Source organism: Equus caballus, chromosome 12 (genome assembly GCF_041296265.1).
Source record: "Equus caballus isolate H_3958 breed thoroughbred chromosome 12, TB-T2T, whole genome shotgun sequence".
Taxonomy (NCBI): Eukaryota; Metazoa; Chordata; class Mammalia; order Perissodactyla; family Equidae; genus Equus; species Equus caballus.
Window position 1 is genome coordinate 38,489,333 of NC_091695.1, and position 24,128 is coordinate 38,513,460.

General features: G+C 60.3%; 1 protein-coding gene and 1 long non-coding RNA gene across 14 annotated transcripts in view; one reads left to right on the forward strand and one right to left on the reverse strand.

Moving 5' to 3' along the window:
- SYT7 (synaptotagmin 7) overlaps positions 1-24,128 on the reverse strand; it is a 67,127-nt gene that overhangs the window by 6,535 nt on the left and 36,464 nt on the right. For 3 of the 13 annotated variants that reach the window (XM_070228801.1, XM_070228798.1, XM_070228802.1), the window contains exons 4-10: positions 22,116-22,247; positions 20,995-21,219; positions 17,192-17,560; positions 12,918-13,040; positions 7,953-8,088; positions 3,537-3,807; positions 321-490 (exon numbers count right to left, since the gene is read on the reverse strand). In XM_070228801.1, coding sequence (XP_070084902.1) covers positions 321-490; positions 3,537-3,807; positions 7,953-8,088; positions 12,918-13,040; positions 17,192-17,560; positions 20,995-21,219; positions 22,116-22,247 — 1,426 coding nt within the window. Of the gene's footprint in view, positions 1-320; positions 491-3,536; positions 3,808-7,952; positions 8,089-12,917; positions 13,041-17,191; positions 17,780-20,994; positions 21,220-22,115; positions 22,248-24,128 lie in introns of those variants that run through there. The other 10 variants (XM_070228800.1, XM_070228804.1, XM_070228806.1 and 7 more) reach the window with 8 other exon arrangements.
- On the forward strand, positions 3,298-4,372 carry LOC111775949 (uncharacterized). The gene is made up of 2 exons (XR_011423693.1): positions 3,298-3,462; positions 3,622-4,372. It is a non-coding gene; the product is annotated as an uncharacterized lncRNA (long non-coding RNA).

Genomic DNA, 24,128 nt, shown 5'->3' on the forward strand with positions numbered 1-24,128 from the left:
TAGCTCTCCAGTGGGCCCCAATGCCCCAGGCTCCCACCCTGACCTGGGTGCTTCCTCTGCCCCCCGTCTGTCATCTCTGTCACATGTGGTCTGCCCTCATCTGGCAGGTCTGGGCACCGCCCACGACAGGGCCCCCTGAGCAGAGCCCCGGTTCTTTGTCTCAGCTCAGGCAAGTCCCCCTTGGGACAAGCGCTGGTGGGAACTCTGCTCCCTTGGGGCGGCCCGTCTGCACCCCTCCCCACAACCCTCATGACGTCCCTAAGGCTGAGGGGCGGATCTGCCAGCCCTGAGCCGCCAGGGGCCCACGGATGGGGCCTTACACTCCCATCGCTGCATGGCTTCAGATCCTTCCAGAAGGTCTGCATCTGGGTCAGGTCCACCTTGTTGAGGGGGATGGACACCTCCCCGATGGGGTCGTTGCGGCTGAAGCGGTCGTAGTCCAGCACCTGGAGGTAGAGGATCCTCTGCACCACCTTCTCGTAGGGGAAACCTGGGGACAGACAGCGCAGGTGAAGAGCGGGACAGAGAGCCACGGGGGCTGCGCAGGGCTGGGAGGCTCCCGGGCAGGAAGGCCCCAGGAGGAGGAGCAGCGCTGGCCCTTAGGCCGCCCACACCCGCATTCGGACCTTCCTGAAACGTTTCAAGGACTGTCATTGTCTCAATTGTCTCCCTTGACAATTCTCCGAGGTCGTTCTCCGAGGTCGATGGCATCTTGTCCATTTTACAGATGAGGAGCCTGAGGCTCAGAAGGCTTAAATTATGGGCCCAAAGCCCCACAGTTAATCAAGAGCAGAACTGGGGCCATTCGCTCACTCACCCACTCATCATGTGTCCATCTCGGTGGCCGGGCTGTGGCCTCCTTGCTCTCAGAGCAGCCCTGCCTCTGCCACTCGTCCTGAGGCAAGTCTGGGAGAGTGGCCCTGCCTGGGACAGCCACGGCTGCCAGAAAGCAAGCCCCAGGCGGGCTCGGGGCAGAGGGAGCCGGCCAAGGCATAGAAATAGGAGTGGATTCATGTCCTGGGACTCTGAGCTTGGCCTTCGCCTCCTTCCCACGCATCAGCCCGTCCTTCCCCAACAGCTCCTGTGGCCGCCCCCTTCTCCGCGGCCACCTCCCTCATCCAAGCCACCGGCACCCCGTGCCGACAGTCACAAGAGCGTCCAACTGCCCTCCTCCTCGCACACTCTCTCCTACAGTCCATTCTCAACGCGGCGGCCAGAGGCAGCTTTTAAAAATAGAAATCACATCATGATACTCTCCTGCCTACAGCCTCTCAATGGCTCCCGGCTCACTCAGAATAAAAGCCGTGTGCCCTGCCTTGGCTGCAAGTCCTTCCACAACTTGGCCCGCGGTCCTCTCCCTGCCCGTCCTGTGACCGCTCTTCCCTCAATGACTGGGCTCCCACCACACCCGCCTGCTTCACGGGCCTTCAGCCCCCGGCTTTTCCCCGCCTCCAGCACAAGCCGGCCCCCACCACGTCCCCTCCCAGCCTATTCTCTTCCATCAGGTCTCGGCTTTCTTTCCTGGCATCCCACATGGGGTCTGATCCCCCGATGTCCCGTTCTACACTCCAGCACTTTCCTTTCGCAGCGTGACTCCCAGGCTGTAACAGAGATTTATCTGTTTCCTTGAGTCTGACTCTCGCCCTCGGCCAGGATTTCCAGGAGGGATGTCTGTCCTCCCCACCGGATCCCGGCATCCCACGGTTTCTGGCACATAGTAGGTACCCGATAAACATGTTAAGTGAATCAATAATTGAACGAATGAATAAATGCCAGGGAAATGCCTGACGGAACAGCAGGAGTGTGCCGGGGTGGAGCAGGCGCTACGGCCGGGGGGAGAGCCAGGAGGAGCTGGGATGGGTTGGAAAGGTACCAGGGAGCCAGGGTAAGGTCTGGAGCCGGGGGATCTCTGGACCCTGGGAGGCTTAGATGAAGGAGAGGCCAGTCTGGGAGGTTCAAGGGGCACAGGCCAGCCTTGAGGCCTGAGGGGAGGAGACCTGAACCAGGAAGGAGAGAGGATGCTTAAGGTCTCAGCCCCATTGATGGAGAAGATGAAGAGGATGCTAGAAGCAGAGAGAAGCCTCTGATTGGAGCAGACCTGGAAGAGGAAATCCTAAGTTCCCTGAATCCCCAGGCTCTGAATTCCTTCAGGGTCCCTTCCTCATATTCAAGGGGGCTACGTCTTGCTCATCTTGGAGTTCCCCAGGCCACTTGCCCATGTGACCCTTGGCATCTATTCAGGTGAAATGCGTGAGGACAAACATTCTGGAAATCTCAGAGGCTCCCATAGGTCCCTACACCTGAGTCAGCTCCTTCAACACCAGAAGAGGCCATCTCCTATCTGGCAAACTCTTATTCATCCCTCAGAATCCATCCTGAATGGCCCCTCTTCTGGGAAATGTTCTCCAGCATCACCAAGGGGAGTTACGCAGTGTGTGGCCTAATTATCTACACATCTAAGTCCTCCATGAGACCAGGCCTGCCTTGAGGGCCATAATGCTTTTCTGCACCCCCAGGACCCAGAACAGTGCTCAGCTCATAGTTAATGCTAGGTAAATGTTTGCAGAAGGGACCGGTGGATTGGGGCTCTGCCCACAAACCTCACCCCACCAGCTGGCTACACACACCTCCAGACGGCTGAGCCTCTTGCTGGTTGTGCCATCTCTCAACTGGCCCCCATGCTGACCGGGGACGAGGAGCGTCCAGAAACACACAGAAGCACCCACTAGCTCACCCCCGATGACTGACTCAGTGGGTGAGCTGGGGGACAGCAGATGGAGAAGAGTCCCTGGGGCGTGCACAGAAGGTTCTGGAAAGCCAGGGCATTGGGCAGCTGGAGGGCTGCTGGGAAAGGGTTCTGGTTTCTCTAAGTGGGGTCCAGGCACCCAAAGGGCAGAAATTGCTCCTGAAGATAAGAAAGAAGGGCCTGCAGGAGAGAGGAAGGACATCTGCCTCCGTAGGGGCCACTGCTCCTGTGCGTCAGGAGGGGCCTGTCCCATGTGTGGGGAGGGGCGGAGGCTGGGAACAGACAGAGTGTATTTCACAAACTAGTAGAGTGTTTCCTGGGTGTCAGGCACTATTGTAAGTGCCTTTACAACTTGCTGATGTACTGACTTGAAACAGGCTCAACAAGGTTCAGGAACTTCCCCCAGGTCACACAGCTAATAAGCTGGGCCTCAAACTCAGGCAGCCTGGCACAGCCTGTGCACTTAACCGCTACAGCTTGGTGGCCCCAGATGCCCCACCTCTACATCCTGTGGGTCCCTCCCTTCCTTCCTGCCCTCCTCAGGAAGAGTCACGTGTCTGGGCTGAAGCCCCAGCTGGCGGCGGCCCAGCTTTCTTCCTCGGCCTCTGGCTGTGATGCCAGCTCCACTAGGCCCTGTAACCCGATGCCAGCAAGACACAAAATGCATCAGGTTAGCTGGGCCAAGACAGAGCACACTCCCGTGTGCATCTATGCATGTGAGTGTGCTTGTCGGCTGGGGAGTGGGGAGGGGAAGAGGGACCCTGGGTGGCGGTGGGGGCCCCAGCCTCACCTTCAAAGAGGAAGGTCTCATTCCAGTGCGGGTTCAGGTTCTTCCGTTTCACCTTGGTCTCCAGCTTGTGCTTCTTGTCTGGCAGCAGGTAGATCTTGACAAAGGGGTCGCTGGTGCCGCTGAAGTCCTTGGCGGGCAGCTCCTGGGCCTTCATGATCTTCACGGTGAGCGTGGACTCCTGGAAGTTGTAGCCGACGCTGAACTGGATCCGGCCCAGGTTCTCTCGGCTGCAGCCCTCATGGGCCTCGTCCTCCTCGGAGCCTGGGGAGAGCTGGGGGCGGGGCGAGGCCAGCAGGGTTGGGGAGGATTCCGCTCCCCCAAAGCCCCCGCCACAGCCCACCTCAGTTAGGAGGCCTCCCTGGGCCCAAAGCCAGTCCAGCTGCTGAGAGCTGTGCTCTCTCCCTGGTCGCAGTGAGGGGCTGGTGGTGGCCCGTCCCACGTTCACATCTGGCTGAGGATGCTCAGGCAGAGGGCCGTGCCTGGACCAGGGTCACACAGGGAGGGAGAGAGGAGCCAGGACAGTCCCTGTCTCCTGAATCCCGCTCCCCAGCCCCAGGTCTGCCATCACCCCAGCCCCAGCCCCACCGCAGGCTGCCTTCGCCTCCCGGGTCATGGCTGTGCTGGTGCGCCCCAGGTCCCCGAGCTCCCTCCTCCGGTTTCCACGGCCCTGAGGGGCCCACTGTGAAACACACCAACGCAGACACCTGGACTCCAAAACAGATGTGGGGGATCGCTCACATCTCAAAAGAGTTTACCACGATATTTCTTTGCAAAGTGACTCTCTGGGGTTCTGAGGATGATGTGATTTACAAAATGAGAGAGGCGAGTTTTCAGGAGCAACGTCTGTTTGTGTAAGGCAGGGACACTAAAAACACGAATTCCTGGGCTCCGTCCCCAGGAGCCTGATTTGATGGGGTGGGGGGCTGGGCAGCAGAATTGTCTTAAAGGACCCTTGGATAACAGTGCTGCACACAAGGGCTGAGGACCCCTGGCAGAGAGGGCCACACCTGCCTGCAGTCCCCATCCCCCAGGGGTGGAGGCTTGGGCCAACCGGCAACGGACAGACACGTGGGGGGTGGCGTGGGTGGCCCATTCCCAGGCTGACCTTGAAAAAGTAGGAAGTAATTGGGGGGAGGGTCTCCCAGCCAAGTGTGCTCATCTGTGGCTGCTCACTGGGAACACTTGGGGAGGTTTTGGACTCCTGCCCGCCCCCTAGCCACCTGGATCCCGCCCCAGACCCTGCCCCCCCCAACTCCAGACCCAGGGGGTCCACGCGGCTCAGGCATCCTTGTCTCTAAAAGCTCCTCAGGTGATTGGATGCGAGGTAGCCAGGGTGCGACCCAGGCTACCACATTTAAGACGAAACCACTGGCACCTGCTTCTCTCCCCCCTTCTCCTGCAGGAGGCTTCGCTGTGCCCCCAGGCTCTGAAATGCTAAATAATATGGATTATAAGAATACGTATAGTGTGCGCCTGCCACGGTGGAAGACTCTTATATCACCTTCTTACTGAATCCTGACAACAGCCGGGCAGTTATCACCACTCTCTAGCTGAGGAGACTGGCCCAGAGAGGTTAAGTCACGCGTCGAAGTTTGCACAGCAGTGTGACCCTCTCTGATTGGAAAGTCCACTCTTTCCACCAAAGCAGGCCCACATTCCAGGGCCATTTTGAGACTCCCCCTACAAGCCAGTGAGGCCTCACTTGCCCCAGGGGAGAAACATCCAAATCACACTAATAATAGTAACGACCACTTGCCTGGTCATGCCCTGCACTGTGCGCTTTGCGCTCATTGACTGCCTACAACATCCAGACGAGGCGGGCACTCCCACGTTCCAATTTGCTTTGGGGCACTAGGAGATTATTGTCGCAAGTCGCCTGTGAACCCGAGTCAGCGCCCAGCCTGGCCATCCTGAGCCCCTGACCAGCTGCCCTCACTCTCACACTCAGATCTGGTGTCTGGGGCTTCACCCGCCGCACCCCAGGTCTGCTTGGAGGTGGAAGGGGCCTTGGCTGCCTCCCTGGCTCTTCCTCACAGTGGGAGAAGGTCCCTCCAGCCCCCACCCCTGGCAGAGCAGAGCCAGGGAGCTGCATGCTCCACCCCAGGCCCGCGGTGCATGTGGCTTCTCTCCCCAGATCCACTTTTCCCCTGGCCTTCCTCTCCCTCCTTGTACCAGCCCCACTCCCTTTGAACCTCAGTTTCCGCATCTGCAGAACGGGACCTCAAGACCTATCTTGTGGGGATCCTGGTTGGGGGGGGGGTCCATGTCCCTTCCACAGTCCTCCTCTGCAGCCCGGCCCCAGGCTGTTGCTGTTGCTGTGGACCAAGACCCTGGAGCGTGCCTGAGCACACAGAGCCTGCAGGCCATGTGTCCCTCCCCATTCCTTCTAAAATTGAGGTGGAGTCCCTGGTGGCCCCAGCCCCGCCTGAGGTCCCTCTGGTCACTTGGCTCTTGGTTCCCAAACGAGGTGGTCACGTAGGGGTGGGTGGGAGGCCCAAGCTGGGCCAAGTGGCCTTCACCTCAAAAGGGGGCAGCAGCTTTGTGCCTGCTCCCAGGCTTTCCGAAGCACAGCTCTGAGCCCTAATTAACCAGCCGGGGCAGCTCCAGGAGCTGTCTCCACGGCAACCAGGCTGGCCATTCCCCCCCACTTAGGCCCCCAGGGAGGTGCCGCCTGAGCCCCTGCTCCAGCTGAAGTTAGCATCAAAAAGCATCCAGCTAGCCCACAGCAGGGTAGTGTGGGGTGACTCAGATGGGGGTGTGGCCCGGCCTCCTCTCTGACCCCCTCCTCTGGATCTCTTCTTCTGGCCAGCTGTGGGTGCCTGACTCCTCCTGTCTCCTGACCCCCAGCTTCTGGCAGCCTAGGGGAGCTCAGACAGCGGTTTACTTCTGTCCTGCTCATCTTTGTCATCGCTATTAATGCCAGTGACCTAGCTTTGGCCTAGGGCTGGACAATTAGACCCTGCCTGCCCCGCTCTGAGCATCCGCTGGGGCCTGCACTTCCTTCCTGTGCCTGTGGCTGTCGGCCCCTCCCTGGGGATAGCAAGGGGCAGGCAAGCTGGCTGGGAAAGGGCCGTCCTTTCTGGGAACCTGGCTACCAGGAAGCTGTAACCAATTAAGAAGCCGTTCAGGGAGGCAGGATGGGCTGTGGCAATGGCCCGTCCAGACGAGAGGATGGTGGGTCCATCCACATGGGCGGGGGAAGACGGACGGGAGGGCAGCGGAGGGCCAGGCCTGGGGGGTGGGGAGAAGGGGGAGAGGTGGGGAGGCCCAAGAGAGACCAGCTCTGGAACAGGGAAAATCTGGTGTTCCAAACTACATCCAAGAGAAACGGAAACTCTTGGCCCCACCTCCGGCCCGCTGCCTGGGAATCTGCATTTTTAACAAGATTCCCCTGGTGATTCATGTGCATATTACAATTTGAGAGGCACTGGGCTGGAAAAGGGCAGTGGGGGTGGATGGTTAGAGCCGGCTGGAACCCTAACTGGCAAAGGATGAGGTCTGGTGCTCTGCGGGCCTCAGGAGGGTGGCGGCCGCTGGTGCCAGAGCAAGAGAAACTATGAACTGAATGACGTCAGGACCGCCGACGGCCTGAGAGCCCACCAGGCCCGCGTCCCCTCTCTCTACCAGGTCACGTCCAGTAGGATCACAGCAGGCGCCAGGTTCCGGGCCTCACGTCCTCTCCAAGCCGTCCTAGGGCTTCTGAGCTGCCAACCTTTACCTGACTCCTGCCTGCAAACCTCGGCTGCCCAATCAGAGTGTCCTCATCCTGCAGGTCCCGCCCCTCCGGGGGCTCTTTGGAAAGCATAGCGGGGCTAATGGCCGTGACTCACCGCTGCCACCAGGGGGCGCCATGTGAAGCCACAACCTCTCCCGGGGTGAAAACGCGCAGAACCATGGGGCTGGGATCCTGGTGGGGCGGCACGTGGACAGAAGGGATCATGACCAGGGGGGGAACCTGCTCTCCTGTTCTCTTTGGGCCTCAGGTGGCTCCCCAGAACGGGGGTTGGGGGAGGTCCCTGGGATGAGGATATGAGCCTCGCTCCCCTGGGAGCTCCTCCTCAGACGTCCACTCGGTGGGACCCACGCCACTCAGGGAGGGGACACCTCCTGTCCCAAGTCCTCTGCCCACTGGCCTTTCCTTCTAGGATCATAAAAATACTTCCCACGAGCACGTTTCCGTAGGCCGCAGCACCACCGAGAAAGAGGCTGGAGGAGGATGGGCATTCTTATTCTCACCTGACAAACGAGGAAACTGAGGCACAGAGAGGCTATTTTGGCGAAAGAGCTGGGAAAAGAACCCAGGCCTCGCTCACTCAGTCACCGTGCTGGTTCGCCTTCCTGAGCCAACTTCGCCAAACACTGTCACCAATTTCCACGCACGCTCCTCCCCCCGCCTCCCAGCCCCGCCCCTCTCACCATGAGCATCTCGCTGGTGAGGGAGTTGACGAGGTCGGAGACGGAGGAGCGCGGCTCTGTCCGGCGGTCAGACTCATCGTGGGGCGTCTGGCCCGGCACTGGCGCTGTGTTCACCACCTTCCCTCCTGTAGGCAACCTGGGGGCGGGGCAGGGGGTCCGAATGAGCTTGGCTGGGGAGGTGCGCTGGGCTGGGCACCACGGGCCTGGGTGGCGGCTGGACCTTCTCTGAGACCCAAGCAGCGGCCACCTCCAGCGGGCCGGCAGGAGCTATGCTCTTGTCCGGGGGAGCCTGGTTTTCCCCTGAGACCAGCGCTCAGGGCTCATCCCCCTCGGCTCTGCCCCAGAGTGATATGGCTTGGCTGTCCCTGTGGGTGCACCCACACCTCCTATTGACCAGAAAATCCCCTCGCTCCAGTCACTGCTTGCATGGTGGTCTCTGAGCATGCCTCCCTCCCCAGAAGCCCCCTCACCCCTGCTGGCCCCAGCCCGGGAGGGGAAGCTCCCCAGGTGGCCTGTCCAGGTCACCTCTCCCCGTCATTACCCTCTGCAGACACACCCAGAGCGCCCATCTCCTGAAGGCACCACCTTCGTTTATTCAGGCTCAGCGAGAACAGACGTGCCCGTCAGACACGAGGCTGACCAGGCGAGCTCAGGACCACTGTCCACACAGCTCTGTCCAGTAGAACTTTCTACGATGACATCAGTGTTCTATATCTGCACTGGCCACGTGTGGCTACTGAGCATTTGAAATGTGGCTAGTGAGACTGAGGACTGAAGTTTTAATTTGGTTTGACTTCATTTAGATTTAAATAGCCACCCACTGGATGCGGCAAGTCTACCTCTCCTTGCTCCCCAGTGCCCACCCTTCTCCCACTCTGACCACTGCACGTGTGATAAGGCTGTCACTCAGGGTCAGAGGAAGACGGGGCGCCACTGAGGAGCCCCGGATCTGACTGTTCCACGTGAGGCCCTGTCTGCACCCCAACTCCAGGCTGTTCCCAGGAAGCGGGGCTCTCTGGCCCAGTGGCTGGGTTGTGAGCCCAGCCTCCGTCCAGCTGGGGCTCAGAAAGGGGGCACTAAAAGGCTGCCCAGGGACCAGGCTGGAACATCCCATGAGGAGGAGAGGTGGGGGCAGGCAGCTAGGAAGAGACGGGGAGACTGGCAGCACGGGGCTTGAGACAGGCTACAACAGAACAGCTTTGAGAACCAGAGCCACAGACTGAGACACACACAGGCTGGACACAAGCCATGGCCTCGGTATGGACCAGCCGCCAGCACACAGTTGGCCACCACAGGCAGACATGCACGGAATATGCCGGGCCCTGGAGGGGAGACACCAGGGCCCAACAGCAAGGCGTGCACACACAGGCACACACACACACACACACACGAGTGCACACAAGCCTGACACTCAGAGCAATAGGGAGAGAATAGGAGGGGCAACCAGGCAGGTCACCAGAGCAGTGAGATGACACATATACAGCAATGCACACACTTAGATCCGCAGAGAAAACATTCAGGGGGGACCCAGGCATGCCCAGGTGTGCACATGAATTGGGATAAACTGAAACAGAAAAAGCAGGGAGCGGTTCCAGAATCGGACGCATGACGCACCTGCTGTGAGAACCTGGGCTTGCCTGGACGACACAGAAATGCCCCACCCCGCCCGGGACACAAGGGGCGTCTGTCCCAGAGGTGCGGCCACAGCAGAGCACGCACATACAGGACACACACACGGACACACACGGCAGAGCATACACACACATGAACACACGCACGTGGACACGTGCTCACGCAGGCAGGCACGGGGAGGAAGAGGAGACTGAAATAGCTGGAGAGGTAAAGTCAGGTTAAAAATAGAGTGGGAGAGGAGGAGAGAGCATGAGATTGACTGCTGCAGGTATGAGAAAGTCGGAGTTATTTTGGCCACACCACAGCGTCAGCACAGCTGCAAAGCAGCCTGGGAAAAGATGGTCAGCGCCACGGAAGCTATCGGAGGTCACAGGACAGAGAGAGACAGAGAGACAAGGGCACAGAGAGGCAGAGGGAAAGGCGGAGGGGCCCGTCGCTGGCCCGGGGACATCCCTGTGAGGAGCAGATGGGAGGAAGGAGGGGGGAGAGAGAGAGGCCAAGAAGGGTTAGTCGGAGACGAGTGAAGAAGGCTGCAGGGCGGACAGGGGGACAGGAGGAGCGAGCGGCCGAGGGGAGAGGCGGAGAGGAGGCAGGGGACACACACCAGGACAGAAGAAACATGGTGGCTTCGGGGCAAGGAGAGTGATGGGGTGGCCAGGTCCCCGCCCTGCCCAGCGCCCCACTTGGGTGGGGGTGGGGCCACGGTGGAAACCATTTGGATCCCAAGGAGCAATGGTGGAAGGGATGGCTGAGAGCATGCGGTGGGGATGGGTGCAGGGCGGAATGGGCACAGCTGGGCATGGGACCCAGGGGCGGCCTTGGCCTCCTTCCCTCCCTCTCTGGCCCAGGAGCATTCTGAAGTTCTTGGGGCCCACTGTGCTGAGGCCCAGGGACTGGTGGATCCCAGATGGGGGTCTTCAGGGCCACCAAGAATCCTGCCAGTGGGGGGCAGGGACACACCTTCCCATCTCCGTGTTGTTTGCTAGACGCAGCCCGACCTCCCCTGGGACTTAGAGCGGCTGCTCTGCCTCCTGGGGCCCTCCTGTCTCCCAGGAGCCTGCTGCTAACAGACCTCAGGGGCTCAGCATCTTCCCCAACAACAGCCACCCACCCCTTACTCTGGAGACATCTGGCAGAGGGATCAGCTGGGTGGAGAAAGGGGGACTGGGGCAGAAGGGCAGACCCTGAGTCTGGAGGCAGAAGCTGAAGAGGAAGAGGCAGCCGGCCCAGGCCCACTATTCCAAGGTCCAAGGAGCCAGAAGCCCAGAGGGCTGGAGCCCTAAGGTGCCCGTGGCCTGGTGGGTGGTACCAACGCCAAGCTTGGGATGGGGAGAGTGCTGGGGAGGAGGCGCTGGATTCCGGACACCCTCGCAACGGCCAGTCACCCCAGGGGCCATGAGAAATGAGTTTCCAGGATGGGGTGGGTATGACCAGGTGGGAATGGCACGGGTCCACTCGGAAAGTCAGGGCAGGTGGGGGCCAGGGCCGGTGGCCTCCCCCTCCACACCCCTCTTTCCCAGGAAGGCCAGGGACAACTGATGTAATGATCAGAAGGGATGGGTGTGTTAAAATATGGAGTGAGACCTGAGTGGCAAGGAGGTAAATATAGGCTGTGGGTGAAAATGGAGCCAGTTAATTAACACATGGGTGATGAGAAATCTCGTTTCCAGCCTGCATGTGTTCCCTCACGCTTCACACCTCTCCCGTCAAGGGCTCGGGTTCTTAGCAGGCTTTTGGAGGGCTCCGGCCCCCCTCCTGCAGCCTCTCGCCTCTGGCCCCCCGGCCCTCTCCCCGTGGCCCTCAGGCCTGCCTGCAGCCCAGCTCTGAGGCCCCAACCCAGGAAGCCGGGACTCCTGTAGCGCCAGGTGTGTTGGAGGGGGCGGGCTCTGTTCCTCCCGCACCCTAGGACTCGGGCTCAGGGTGTGACACCATCTGTGCCACTGAGTGAAGCTCTCCCCTCCCACTCTCTGGGGACTTCCAGCTATGCCTGGGGACATGCAACTGGGGACTCGAGATGGGGAGAAAATGAGAAGGCTGGTCTCCAGAAGCCACCAGAGGGACAGGCAAGTCAGCTAATTCTTGGCCTAACCCTCCCTAGCCCACAGGCCCCTGGCAGCAGCCTGGGACAGTCCCCTCCTGCCCCTAAGGGCCTCTTCAGGAAAGTCAGGGACTCTAACAAGTGCCCCAGCCCGAGGGCCTGTTCCCCTATGAGAAGCTTAGCATGTCCCAGCTGGAAGAGGTCACCCTGTTCAAGCCTTCATTTGACAGCCCAGGAAGCAGAGGCCCAGAGAGCCTGTGACTTGCCCAAGGTTGCAGAGTGAGGCTCTGGCAGAACCAGAGCTAGAAGGCCAGCATCCTGCCTGCTAGGCCACATGCTCTCCTGTCTGATGAGAAGCAGACCTGACCAAGATGATGAGCCATCCTCCCACGACCACAGGTGTGTGGCCACCCGGCCCAAGGCCAGGAGCAAGGAGGCGGCCAGGCGAGGGTCACCCCACCTATGTGATGCCACCAGAGCCCTAGGACCTCCAACCTTTCCCAGTCCCCCTCCCGAGGGCTCCACCCCCTCCTCGAGATGGGGGGGCATCAGGAGATGCTTCCCTGAGTTCCTGGTGGCCGAGGCTATGGACCGCTATATGCCTAGCCCTCTCTCAGCCTGTGTGGTGGCCACACGGGCTACTCCTGGTTGCCACAGGGCCCTGAGAGCCAGCAGCAGAGCTCCCAGCTGCTCTCGGCTCCTTACCCCGTTCCCTCCTCCTGGTGTCTCAAGCTCAGGGCTGCTTTTCTGGTTCTTTCTGGTCACCGGGCCTCTCCCATGGCCCAGACCCTCCCCCCACGGGGCTCTTCCATCAGCCAGCAGCCCAGTCACCCCCTTGCAGCGGGTGTTCCAGGCACGAGGGAGGTTGCGGTGGCGGGGATGAGGGAGACTAGGCTGGCGCCCCTTCCCTAACATCCCCCCCACCCACCAACCACCAGAGAAACTGGGATTTCCGGGTCGGGGGTGGGGCAGAGATGAAGGATGAGGGGGCAGCAGAGGGGGGCCAAGCAGGAAGATGGGGCAGACAGGCTGGCTTGCTCCGGGCGAGGGCAAGCGTGCCCGGGAGCAGGCTTGATCCAGAATGGTCCCAGGACGGCCGCATGGCCTCAGACCCGGGGGACACCACCGGGGTGGCGTGTGTGAGGGCACCGGCTGGGGAGGGGCTGTCCTCCCGCTCAGCATCCGCTGAAGGCGCCGCCACCTCGTCCAGCAGCCGGGCCAGTGGAGGCAGGTGGCCCCTCCGCGCCTCCTTTTCTGCCGTTGCCGCCGCCGCAGGCCCTCGCCTGTGCTCGTACCTCTTGTCCCCCTGAGCGTTCTGGTTCTGCTGGGTTCCTGGGTTTTGCAGGTCAGGGATATTGGCAAAGTCATCCTGTTCCGAAAGCCCTAAGACCAAGGATAGCACCACCATCCGGCCTTCCCTGCCCGGGGTGGGGGCAGCCCACCAGCCGGGGTGACACGAGGAGGCCCCATAGGCGGGGGCAGGGAGGGGAAGGAGAGAGAGACAGAGACAAAGAGAGAGAAGAAACAAGCGTAAGAAACTGGCCCTGCAGGAGAGAAAACAAACTTCAGCACTGTCAACAGTTGGAGAGCAGAGCAGGGTGGAGGCGGGGAGGGAGGGGATGGAGGGGAGGCGTCCACGGCCTGAGGTCCAGCTCGCCTGGGGCCAGAGCAAGATTCTCTGGAGAGAAACGGGCCAGGGCTGGGCAGAGGCCTGCTGAGATGGCATGTGGATGGGACCGTTCCGAGGAGACACACGGGGAAGGCTGGGGGGGAGAGCGGAACACAGGCCCTGGGACACGGCCGATTTCTAAAGCTAATTCATCTCCCTTCCCACCATCCGGGCCCCTGGGAGAAGAGGGTCGGGCTCTGTCACCATCTTGCGACTGTGCAGGTAGGTTTGGGAGGTTCTTGGAAAGTTTGGAAATCCAGTGGGCACCGCGCCCAGGCTTCTGGAAGCCCCTCGTAAAGACATGTCTCGGTCATGGTCAGCCAGATGTCCTTGATGCCAGGAGGGGTCTTAGGAGCTCCCTCCCCCAGTCCCTGGCCTCACAGCCCTTCAGAGAAGAATGGAAGTCCCTTTAGGCACACGGCATGTGGCCATCGTGGGCCTTCTCCTGTGTCCCCCTTCCCAGACACCCAGGGAACCACCACCAAGGTTTGTGGGTCCAGTCCAGGGGCCTTTCCTTGGGGAAGTCGTCCAGAAGACACCAAAAAACAAAGGTGGAGAGAGAGAAAGTGCAGAAACTTGGCAAGGTCTGGAGAAGTCCCGGCAGGACTCGAGGGAGCCTGTGTGCACAGCGAGGACAGTGTGGAGGAGGCTGGGCAGTCGAGGCAGACAAGGAGAAGGCGAGAACCCCTCGGAGCTGACGTGTGGGCAGCAGTGTGGGGCCGGAGGTCCAGCTGTGACATCTTTAGAATGGAGCCTTCTCAGAGAACCGCTGGACAACTGCATTTTCCAGGGATGAAAAGTGACCTGCTACCCCTCAAAACCACCTGAGTTTGTGGGCATTTTCTGGATGTTTCGTGGAGCTCATCCAGCGTTGGTTCTCTCATCCAAACAAAGGGACAGGGATTCTTGGATGGGGCAGGCATGAAGGCATGACTCAAGAAGGGCCAAGGGAAAGATGGTAAGCCTAACGGAATGTTCCAGAAGTCTACAACTTCAAACCATCACCCAGGAGGGCAAAGTTTAGAGAGGAACAGCTAGCTATGGCTATTTCCCAAAGAGGTTGTCAAAAAAGGACCTTTAGGGGCCAGCTTGGTGGTGTAGTGGTTAAGCTCACATGCTCTGCTTCAGTGGCCTGGGGTACACAGGTTCGGATCCCAGGCATGGACCTACACACCTCTCATCAAGCCATGCTGTGGCAGCGACCCACATACAAAATAGAGAAGACTGGCACAGATGTTAGCACAGGGATAATCTTCCTCAGCAAAAAAGAAAAAAGAAAGAAAAAAAGGAACTCTAGCAGGTGAGAAATGGCGTCTGAGGGGAGCAGTGGGGACACAGGGGTCTTAGAAAATGGGAGAGGGCAGTGGGGTCTGAGGGAGGGGAGAAAGCTAAGTGGCCGCACTGTCTTCTCTTTGTATCTTTGTCCCGGGCGCAGTCACTCCAGGCTGACGCTTGCACTGGCATCTAACTTTTGGGGGAAAACTCCCCACTTCGCTCAGGACAAATCCACATTTTCTTTGTTCTCTGCCCACCGGTGCTGCCGTCGAGTTGGTAAAATTCCATTTGGCTGCCTGGGAGCTGGTTGAGCTGGGGGAAGGCGAACCCAGCGAAAACAACATGTTTTTCCCGGTTAATGCATTTTTCAGATATTCCTTTGGTTCTTCTTAAAAACAAAGGGCTCCTCTGCATAATTTCCCAATTTGTCATTCTCTCTGGCATGGCAGGCCACAACGGCAAGAGGGGGAGATTTGGGGTGAAGCTGGTGGTGTCGGGGGGTGACACCCTTTCAGCAGGAGCAAAGCCTCCCTCCCGGCAAGACGGGGTGGGATCTTGGGGGGGGGGGGCTGTCTAGCCTCCCCCCCCCACCTTGACTCTCTACCTGGGCCACCAGCTTTTGGGGCAAGAGAAGGGCCTCAGAAGCATGCCAGCTAAACCGAAGGCGGGGGTCAGGGGTCGGGAAACTACAGCTGGTGGCCTGTTTTTGCACAGCCCACAAGCTAAGAATGGTTTGTACATTTTTAAATGCGATCGAGACCACATGTGTCCTGCAGAGCCTAAAATATTTATAATCTGGCCCTTTACAGAAAAAGTTTGCCGACCCCTGCGGTGCGGAGCTACAGGCGGAGGAGGTAGTGGGTAGGGTGAGCTCTGGAGGTGGCTGGCAAGTGAGGGGCACCAAAGTGGGCAGAAGCAGCGTGGACAAAGGATGCTGGCAAAGGCACTGGCAAGGGACCACCGCTCATCCAATCCTGGCTGACGAGGGAGGCGGTGGGCAGAGAAGAGTTGGTGCACAGGGGCTTTCACGAAGCTGGCTCCTTTCTTCCCAGAGTGTGGGGACGGCCCCTGTGCCAGTGTGACGGCAGCTAGAACAGGAGGCAGGGTGATGGCTGTGCAAAGAGCAGCCGGAGGTCAGGAGGAACAGAGGGGAGCAGGGGCCCGGCTGGTCCTCAGTTCTGTTCAAGCCACAGCAGAACCACTTCCTTCCACTCTCTGAATCCACACCAGTGCCATGGAATCTGTCCCAAAACAAACCACCACTTGGAAGTCAGAAGGCTCTGGTGGGCATCTTGTCTCATGCAGGCATCCAGGTGGATCCATGAGGGTCCCTGGGTGGGGGAGAGCCCAGAATGCACTGCCCGATTTGCCAAGTAGAGTCACAGGTGGCATGTCCTGCTGGGCCAGGGCCACAGCCCACTTGCACGGGTGTGGGAAGCTGTCAGAGTGCCTTGCCCAGGGGCAGCACTCCTGTCCACCCTGGAAGCTCGGGCTGGGGTCTCAGCCAGAGGAGAGGCAGGATGCTCCGAGGGACTTGCATGCCTGTAGAATCCTTGTATCTTGCCAATGAGCTGGGCCTTGACCTTGGCCTTCCCCTTCCCCCTCCCTGTCTCCTCTCCCAGGCTTAGTGTGCTGGTCTCCTGCTCCGTGAAAAGTGCTCCCAGGGAAGACCTGGGCGAGAGGAATAATCCCCAGAGCCTGGAAGGAAGGTCATGTTAGGCCGGAGGAGGTGGGAGATGTCAGGGACCAAAGCCCAGGCCTGCCCTGGGCTCTGAGAGTGAGTGCAGAGGGCCAGAGGGATGCCAGGGAGAGGGCACCCTGGGTGGGGCCCCTATCAACAAGGGGTGGGGACACACAGCCGGGGAGGGGGGGAATGGCTGAGGTTAGACATCGATGGCGTGTTGTTATTTCTCAGACCTGTACCCGAGAAAGAAGGCTCTGACTTGGAAACGACATTTTCTAAAGCTTTGGGGGAACATCCGACGTTTTGTCCTCTGGGGATGGGTCGTGACGGGAGCCAGGGCGGGAGCTGGAGGACAGGTGGCTATGGAAGGTCGGAGAGGCAGAGGACAGGGCCGATGGCAGGGACAGGGGAAGTGAGAGGGAGGGAGGAAGTGGGGGCAGGAAGGCGAGCAGAGTCGGGTTACAGAGAAGTGAACTGGAGAGGAGGAGGAAGGGCCTGGGAGATGGAGCAAAAGGAGACCAGGTTTGGACAGGAGCAGGGGAGGAGAGAGGTCACAGGAGCACAGGGAGCAGAGGGCGAGGCTGGCAGGGTGGCCAGGAGCAGCCTGGGACTAGCCGGAAAGAACAGACAGATCTGGGCACCGCAGCAGCAACCTCCAGTGTCTCCACTGACTTTTAGGGGGGACCTTGTCTGAGCCCCAAAGGTACCAAGGGGGGTTGGGGTCCTCAGAGGGGTGGCTCAGATACGAAGCCTTCCCTGGGGGGCTTTAGGCACAAGCCACGAGCCACAAGAGGCTGGGGATGGGGGGCGGCCAAGTCTGCTAGGCACCCTGCCGTGGAGATGAAGGACCATGAGCAGGACAGCTGCTCTCAAGGAGATGTGGGGGAAAGAGGCTGGGTCGGGGAGGTGGGGGGCTGGGCCGCTCCAGGGGGGGGACTTACAGGAAGGATTTCATGTCCAAGCCTCGGTTTCGAATCTGCCCCACCACGTGGTCCCAGCTGCCCGGGTTGGAGCGGCTGCGGCCCCCGGCCGCCCGGTACTTGGAGCCGGCCGAGGCGCCCTGCCGAGCCTGGCCCCGGCCATAGGCCCGGGAGTTGGCGCCAGGCACCGAGCCCGTGTGGGCCTGCAGCTGGCCCAGGCTCTGGCTGGTGGTGGGCTGGCTGGGCTGCCGGCCCCGCTGGTGTTGGCTCAGCGGCTGCTGCAGGCTCTGTTGCCGCATCAGGGTGCGGGGTCGCTGGCATTTCGGCTCTCCCGTGGAGCTGGGGATAGACTCAAGGGTAGTGGCCGTGGACAGGGTGGAGTCCTCGAAACTTGGGGCGGGTGGAGGAGAGGAGAGAAAGGAGAAGCAGGTGAAGGGATCACAGTGGAGGAGCAGGAAGCCCGGGGCCAGGACTAGGAGGCCCCCGTGGAGGGCGCGCTCTGCTGAACCTCGCCAGGCCTCCATGGGAGATGTCGCCGCTGCCGTCGCTGCCATCACCTCACCCGGGAGGCCGCAAAGCCCTGCGCCCACCCTGAGGCCCCCAGGTCGGCCCTGCCCAGCCCACCCTCTGGCCTGGGCTCAGCCTAGGCCCGAATACCTGCTGTCTGAGCCGACCTCTCTGCTGCTCTGAGTGGGCCTCAGGAGCTGTGGAGGCTGCGTGGTGAAGGCGGTCCCAGGGCCCTGCGGCTGCCTGTCGTGTTGGGATGGGAGGGGGTGGAGGGACCTGCTGCCACCTCCTCCCGCTGTCTCACCGGGGGACCCCAACAAAGGCTGCCTCTGTGTTCTAAGTACTACTAGCCTTTGGAGACACGAGGAAATCCAGCCCAGGGCATAGCTGGCCTAGTAATGCTTGGTGAGTCGGGGGAAGTCAGCACTTCCTACATTTTGTCCAAGGAGGGTCCTCGGGCTCCCAGACCTCGGCCCTGCGGCCAGGGCTGCCTTAGGATTCGGGCTCTGGGGCAGATCTTTGCCCTCCTCCCAGATTTCCCTGTTTCTGAGGTTCAGTGTCTTTTCCTGGTATCTTGGGAACGACTCCCAGTCTGAGGAGAGGACCCAGGAAAGGAGCAGATGAGGTGGGAGCTCCTGTAGCCACTTGTGGCCTCTTTGCCACAATTCTGATGGAAAACAGGGCGACTGTCCTCTCCTCTATGCATTTGCAAGGGGGCACCTGCCTCATGGGTCCGCCAGCATCTCTGAAAAGTGCTGGGAATGGGGGCAGGGACAGAGAGGAAAAAGGATGTGGCTGAACAGAGGTGGTGTGAGGTCAGAGGGACCCAGGTTCAAAGCTCGTCTCTGCTGCTTCCTAACTGGGACTTCGGAAAAGGGAGGCCACCTCTTGGTTTCTTCATCTGTAAAATGGGGGTAAGAGAATAACCCCTGAGCTGCCTCCATTGGGGGGTTGCCACGAGGACCTAATAAGGTTGGGCCCAGGGATGTGTGGCATCACTCAGTCTCCTCATGCCAGTGGTAGTTGCAAACGTGTCAGGAGATGGAGGCAGAAGGAGTAGAGACTCCTGGCCTCCCCCAGACAACCTGCCTGCTTTATCCCCTGGCCAGAGATTTCAGTCCAGGCAGGGCCAGAGCCTCGGAAGTCGCAGCCTCTTCCTCCTCTGCCCCTCCCCTGCATCTCCCAATCCCGTGGCCTAGGGCAGGCGTGGGCAAACTATAGCCTGTGGGCCAAATCCGGCCTGCCACTTGCTTTTGTCAATAAAGTTTTATTGGAACGCAGCCACACAGTCATTCATTTACATCCTGTCTATGGCTGCTTTGGGACTACAACAGCAGGGTTGACTGGTTGTAAAAGAGGCTATGTGACTTATAAAGCCTAAATACTTCTCAACTGGCCCTTTAAAGAGAAAGCTTGCCCATTCCTGATCTAGGGCTACAGGGCAGCCCCGTACCCGGGGAGGCGTCCCAGGGCCCTTGGAGCCGCTTTCACCACTGCAGCCAGACCTCAGCTCTGCTCACCCCCTGAGCCTACCCTGGGAACCAAAGGACAACAGTTAGCTGCCCCTGTGGGCTGAGAGAGAGAAAGAAAGAGAGGAGAGAGAGCCAAAGAAAGTCAGAGAATAGTAAAGAGAGAATAAGAGAAAGAAAGAGAGAGAGAAAGAAAAGCAAAACGTGGCTTTCACTGGGGTCTCAGAGGGGGCAGCAGCCTTGCCGGGCTCGGGCTTGGAATCAGGGCTACCACCAGCCGCAGGTTTAGGCCTGGCCGGCCAGCTAGGCCCACAGCTCCCGGAGGGCAGGAGAGGCAGGAGGAGGACAGCACTTGTGGGGCCGCCTCCTCTTTGCTGACCTCATTTTGGTTTCCTATCACATCCCAAATTAGTCCAATTTACAACCTCTCAGTCACAGGAAACTAAAATTGGTTCCTCCAGGCCTGGAGCCAGTGGATGGCATGGAGGCCTCAGCCAGCCTGGAGTCTGTGGCCGGAGCAGCTGGGGGCAGGTGGGGCGCTGGGCCTGGCTCTCTGATGGGGTATGGGGCTTCCCTCTGGGTCCCTCCTGAGGCCTGATGTCAAGGAAGAAACTGGCCTGTGTTCCCTTAGGCCAACAGGCAATGAGGTGTCAGCGCAGTGGCCCTCAGTGGTCCCAATGGTGAGAACCAGGGGCCATCTGAGAAAAGCCAGGAGTGCCCTGAGTTGAGACAAGGGGACAGCCCAACAGCTAAGAAGGGGTCAGGGCTGTCAGCCTTCTAAGTGAGAGGCCGCCCCACTAGCTGGGAATGAGGCAGTTCTAAAAGCTGAAAATGGAACCTACGTCCCAATGGGTGAGAATGGTCATAGTTCAAAGGATTTAGAGCCTGGAAGAGCTCAGCTGTGGGGAAATGGAAGGTTCTAAAAGGTTCTAAAAGCCAAGATGAGAAAGGCTGCCCCATGCCAGGGGTAGGGGTGGGGAGTGGGAAACATACTATCTGCCGAGATTAGGGGCTTAACCCTACATCCATGGCTCAAGAGAGGGACCGACTGTCTGTCTGGCAAGCTCAGATAGCTATTAAAAAGGAAACAGTCCTGTCTGATGTCCAGACCACCCTAGTCAGAGAAGAGAAGCTAGCTGGGGCTCAACAACCCAACCGCCAAGAACACATAATCCCAACAGCTGACAGTGGGATAGCTCGCTGACCAAGACTGGGACAGCCAATGGGGATGGCTGGGATGAGGATGAATCAGTGGGGACAGCCCGGCTGCTCATGGTGGGCCTGCATAACAGATGGTGTTATGGTGCAAGCAAGACTGGACACACCAATGGAGTCACCTGATGGTCAAATATGGAATGGCTCAACCTCTGGGTCTAGAGCCATCTGCTGGCTGTAAGAGGTAAGGCCCAGTGTCCGATGAGTGGCATAAAACACAGGCTGAGTGGGCCGGCTCCCCAAGGATGGGGTGGTCTGATGGCTGAACAACCACAGGTCTGCTGCCCACGGAGGGATGACCTCACGGCTGAGATGGGACGGCCAATCAAAGAGGATGGGATGACCCAAGGACTGAAATGAAGCTGCCCTGGTGGCAGAAAATGGAATGACCTGGTCACTGGCAAAGAAAGAGACTGATGGGGGCAGCAGCCGGAGGCTGAGGTGCGACACTGCATGGCTGTTAGTCGTGTCCGATGGCAAGGACGATGGGAGTCTCGTGAAGGGATGGAATGAGCCAGGGGCCGAGGACGGCACCTCTGGGGGCAGCAGCGGGCATGCCAGGGGTCCCGCTGTCCACCCTGGTGGGGGCAGGCCTGAGCTCATGGCTCCGGTGGCCATGGGGCCATCACTCACTTGGACAAGTTGAGCTTCCCTGCGGCCAGGTGGCTCTGCACCGTCCGCCAGCGGCCTCTCCCCGCCTTGCCACCGCTGCCCGGCTCGCTGGGGGCAGCCCCGCCGCTTCTCAAGGCGTCCTCTCCAGGTGGCGGCACCGGCGCCGGCTTCTCCCCCAGCCGGCCTTCCCGCTCCACCGCCAGCCCCGCTGCGGCGGCCACTTTGGCGCCCGACAGGAGGGTGCCACTGGAGGCAGGCACGAGGCAGCCGGGCCAGAGGGGCACCGGGGGTGGCGGTGGGGGAGAGAGGGCAGGCCACACGTGGGGGTGGGGGGGTGGAAGAGGAGGAAAAACAATAACAGATAAAAGGAAGAAAGAGACAGAGAGAGAGGAGGAGGAGAGAGACAGACGGACAAGAGACAGACAGAGAGAGAGAGAGAGACATCAGCACGGCAAATGGGTTAACAGCGGAGCCTGCAGAGAGGAGAGAGGGGGACCGGGCGGGCTCGGGGGTCGGAGAACAACGCACCACAACAACGGAGGGGGCGCCCCTCCCCACCGCCTAGGGCAGGGGCGGCGGGGGTTGGGGGAGGGCAGCCACCTCCAACTCTATCCCACAGGACAACGAAGGGTTAGCGACGGAGGAAGAGCGGGCTGTCCAGGCCAGGAGGCCCCCAGGCAGGGAGAGAGAGAAAGCCGTGTTAGTCAGAGTTCACCACCACTATCACCGCCATCACCGCCACCACCTCCACGACCACCGACCACCGACCACCACCACCGAGCAGCCAGGGCAGCAGCGCACAGCAGGGAGGAAAAAGCGAGCCACACCGGAGGGAGGGACCAAAAAACGGGCAACCCCATCCTGACTGCACAGAGGGGGGTGGGACCAGCTGGGGGGGGCCGGGTGTGGCTGCGGAGGGGGCTCTCCTGCGTGGCTGGCCCTGGGGGAGGGGACAGGAGAGGGGCAGGCAGGCCAGGGTGGGGCAGGAGGGGTTGCTCGTCTCCATGGTCAGCCTGCCCATGGGGTGCGTGGGTGGGGACGTGGGGGGAGAGGAGCAGGAGGAGAAGTGAGGGGCCGGGAAGGGGGTGGAGGGCGTGCGCAGATACTCAATACATATGATCAAACCAGGTAAAGTCACTCACTTGAGGGACAGTCGTGGGTCGCCATAAGGGGCGTAGGGTGAAATGTTTAGAATAAATTCCTTGGGAGGGTAGGAGCTCCATTTCTGCTGCACTGTGCTCTCATTGTTATTCCAAAAGTCTCTGTCTAGATCGCTGGAGGGGCAGAGAGAGAGGGGAGAAAACAGGAAGATACAAGAAGAAACAAGAACTTCAAGTCCTGAGGGGGCAGAGGAGACCGGGCCCGGGGGGGTGCCGGGCACACGGAGAGCAGGGCCGGCCGGGTCGGCTCCTGCGGGAGGAAGAGAGGCGGGTGGCAGGGCAGCGGGGGCCCAGCACACGCACACGCACACCCACGTGCACACACTCGAGGGCTCGGAGAAGCCGGGCAGAGAGGAGGCGAGCCACAGGCGGGCAGACGGGAGCCTCGCACCCAGGAAGCTGGTGGGAGAGAGAAAGATGGTGAGAGAGGAGGGGAGAGAGGGCTGGGACCAGGCCGGGGGTGAGATGGCGTGGGGAGTGGGAGGAGGAGAGGGGGTTGGTTTCTGGCTGGAAAGAGCTGAAAGGTGGGTCAGACCCTGCTGCCCGCTTGCTGGGCTCCACCTCTCCTGGCCTCAGTGTCCCTGCCTGTCACACCAGAAGGTTGGCTGTCACCGCTAGCCATCTGATCTCTCACGGTGAGGTGGAGACCCCAGTTCTGGAAGATCTTAGGTTCTCCCCTCTTTCATCACCTCCGCTGAGCCGCTCCTAGGGCAGGCCTGGCTCCCTGCTTGCCTTTCTCCTCCTCCCTTTGGCCTGAGGTCCCCCGGCCTCCTCTGCTGTCCCCACTTCAGGAGAGCTGGGATGCAGCCTTCCCATGAGATTAGCGGGATCTCAGCTGGACTGGACACCATCTCCACTCATTGTAAACGTGGTGGTTGGGTCACCCCCAGAAAGGGGAAGCGTCTCCAGGCCTCCGCCCTTGCTGAAAGTGTGACCAGGGTCACCAGGGGCCCTTCGGGTTCTCTGTTCTGGGGCCTCGTGGAGGCACAGGCCTGCCCTTCCCTTGGGGGGATGCTGGGCAGCCTCAGTCTCGGGCCCTCGGCATTCCTCTGGCCTGCTGGCTGGGGCAGCCTCTTGCTGTGCCCGTCTCCCTTTCCAAGGTGGAGCTGCTGGGGGAGTCTCCCCCAGTCTCCCCATCCCCTCCTGCTCTGTGACATGTCCCACCGAAGAAGCAGATACGCCAGAAGCACCGAGAATGTGGGGACTTCCATGGGGGGCAGGTGGCAGAAGCCTCGGCCCCCAGAAGGCATGGCCTGGAAAGCCCGGGAGCTGAGGGCAAGGGGCTCCACCAGCTTGTCAGGCTCCTGGGACCCCCAGGAGGAGACCTGAGAGCACAGGGAAAGGAGAGGCAGCTCCAAGGCCAAAGGAACATTCTGGAAGGGAGCCATGCCTGAGCCCTCAGGAATGCAGCTAAGGAAAAGGGGCTCCAAGGAGGAGTGTTTAGGATGGGGCCGGCATGTGCTGAGGCTGTGCCACTGCTCAAGGCCAAGATGAGGGCCCTATTGGGGGAAGGGCACTGTGAGGGAGGCACGCCCCCTGACCATTGAACGAACATGTTCTTGGAGCACCTGCTTCTCTCCCCTTAAGAGTGTGCCCTTGACCTTGGTTTTCAACCTCAGACTCAGGAACAAAGGAGAGAAAGAGAGAAGCTGGGCCCAGAGGAGATGGTAGCCCTGGCCCGACGGTGGGCATGGCCTCCTTGGGCCTCCCTGGTGTGGACAGAGTCTCTGTCTGTCCAGAAGCCCCTTGGACATGTCTCCCAGGAGACTCTGTGCACAGGGTTCAAAAGCCGAAGCCCTGAGCCAGCTTACAGGGGCAGTGGAGGCTGGGGGCAGGAAGGAGGCCCCTCCCTGGGGAGGCTCCCTCAACAGAAGACCCTATTCTTACCAGAGATATCCTTTGGTCCCCCTCCCCCCATGTAACAGAGAGACGGAGCAACTGGAAGGCCGCCCTCCCCTTACCCCATCCTGGTCTCCAAAATTGAGGGCTATCCAC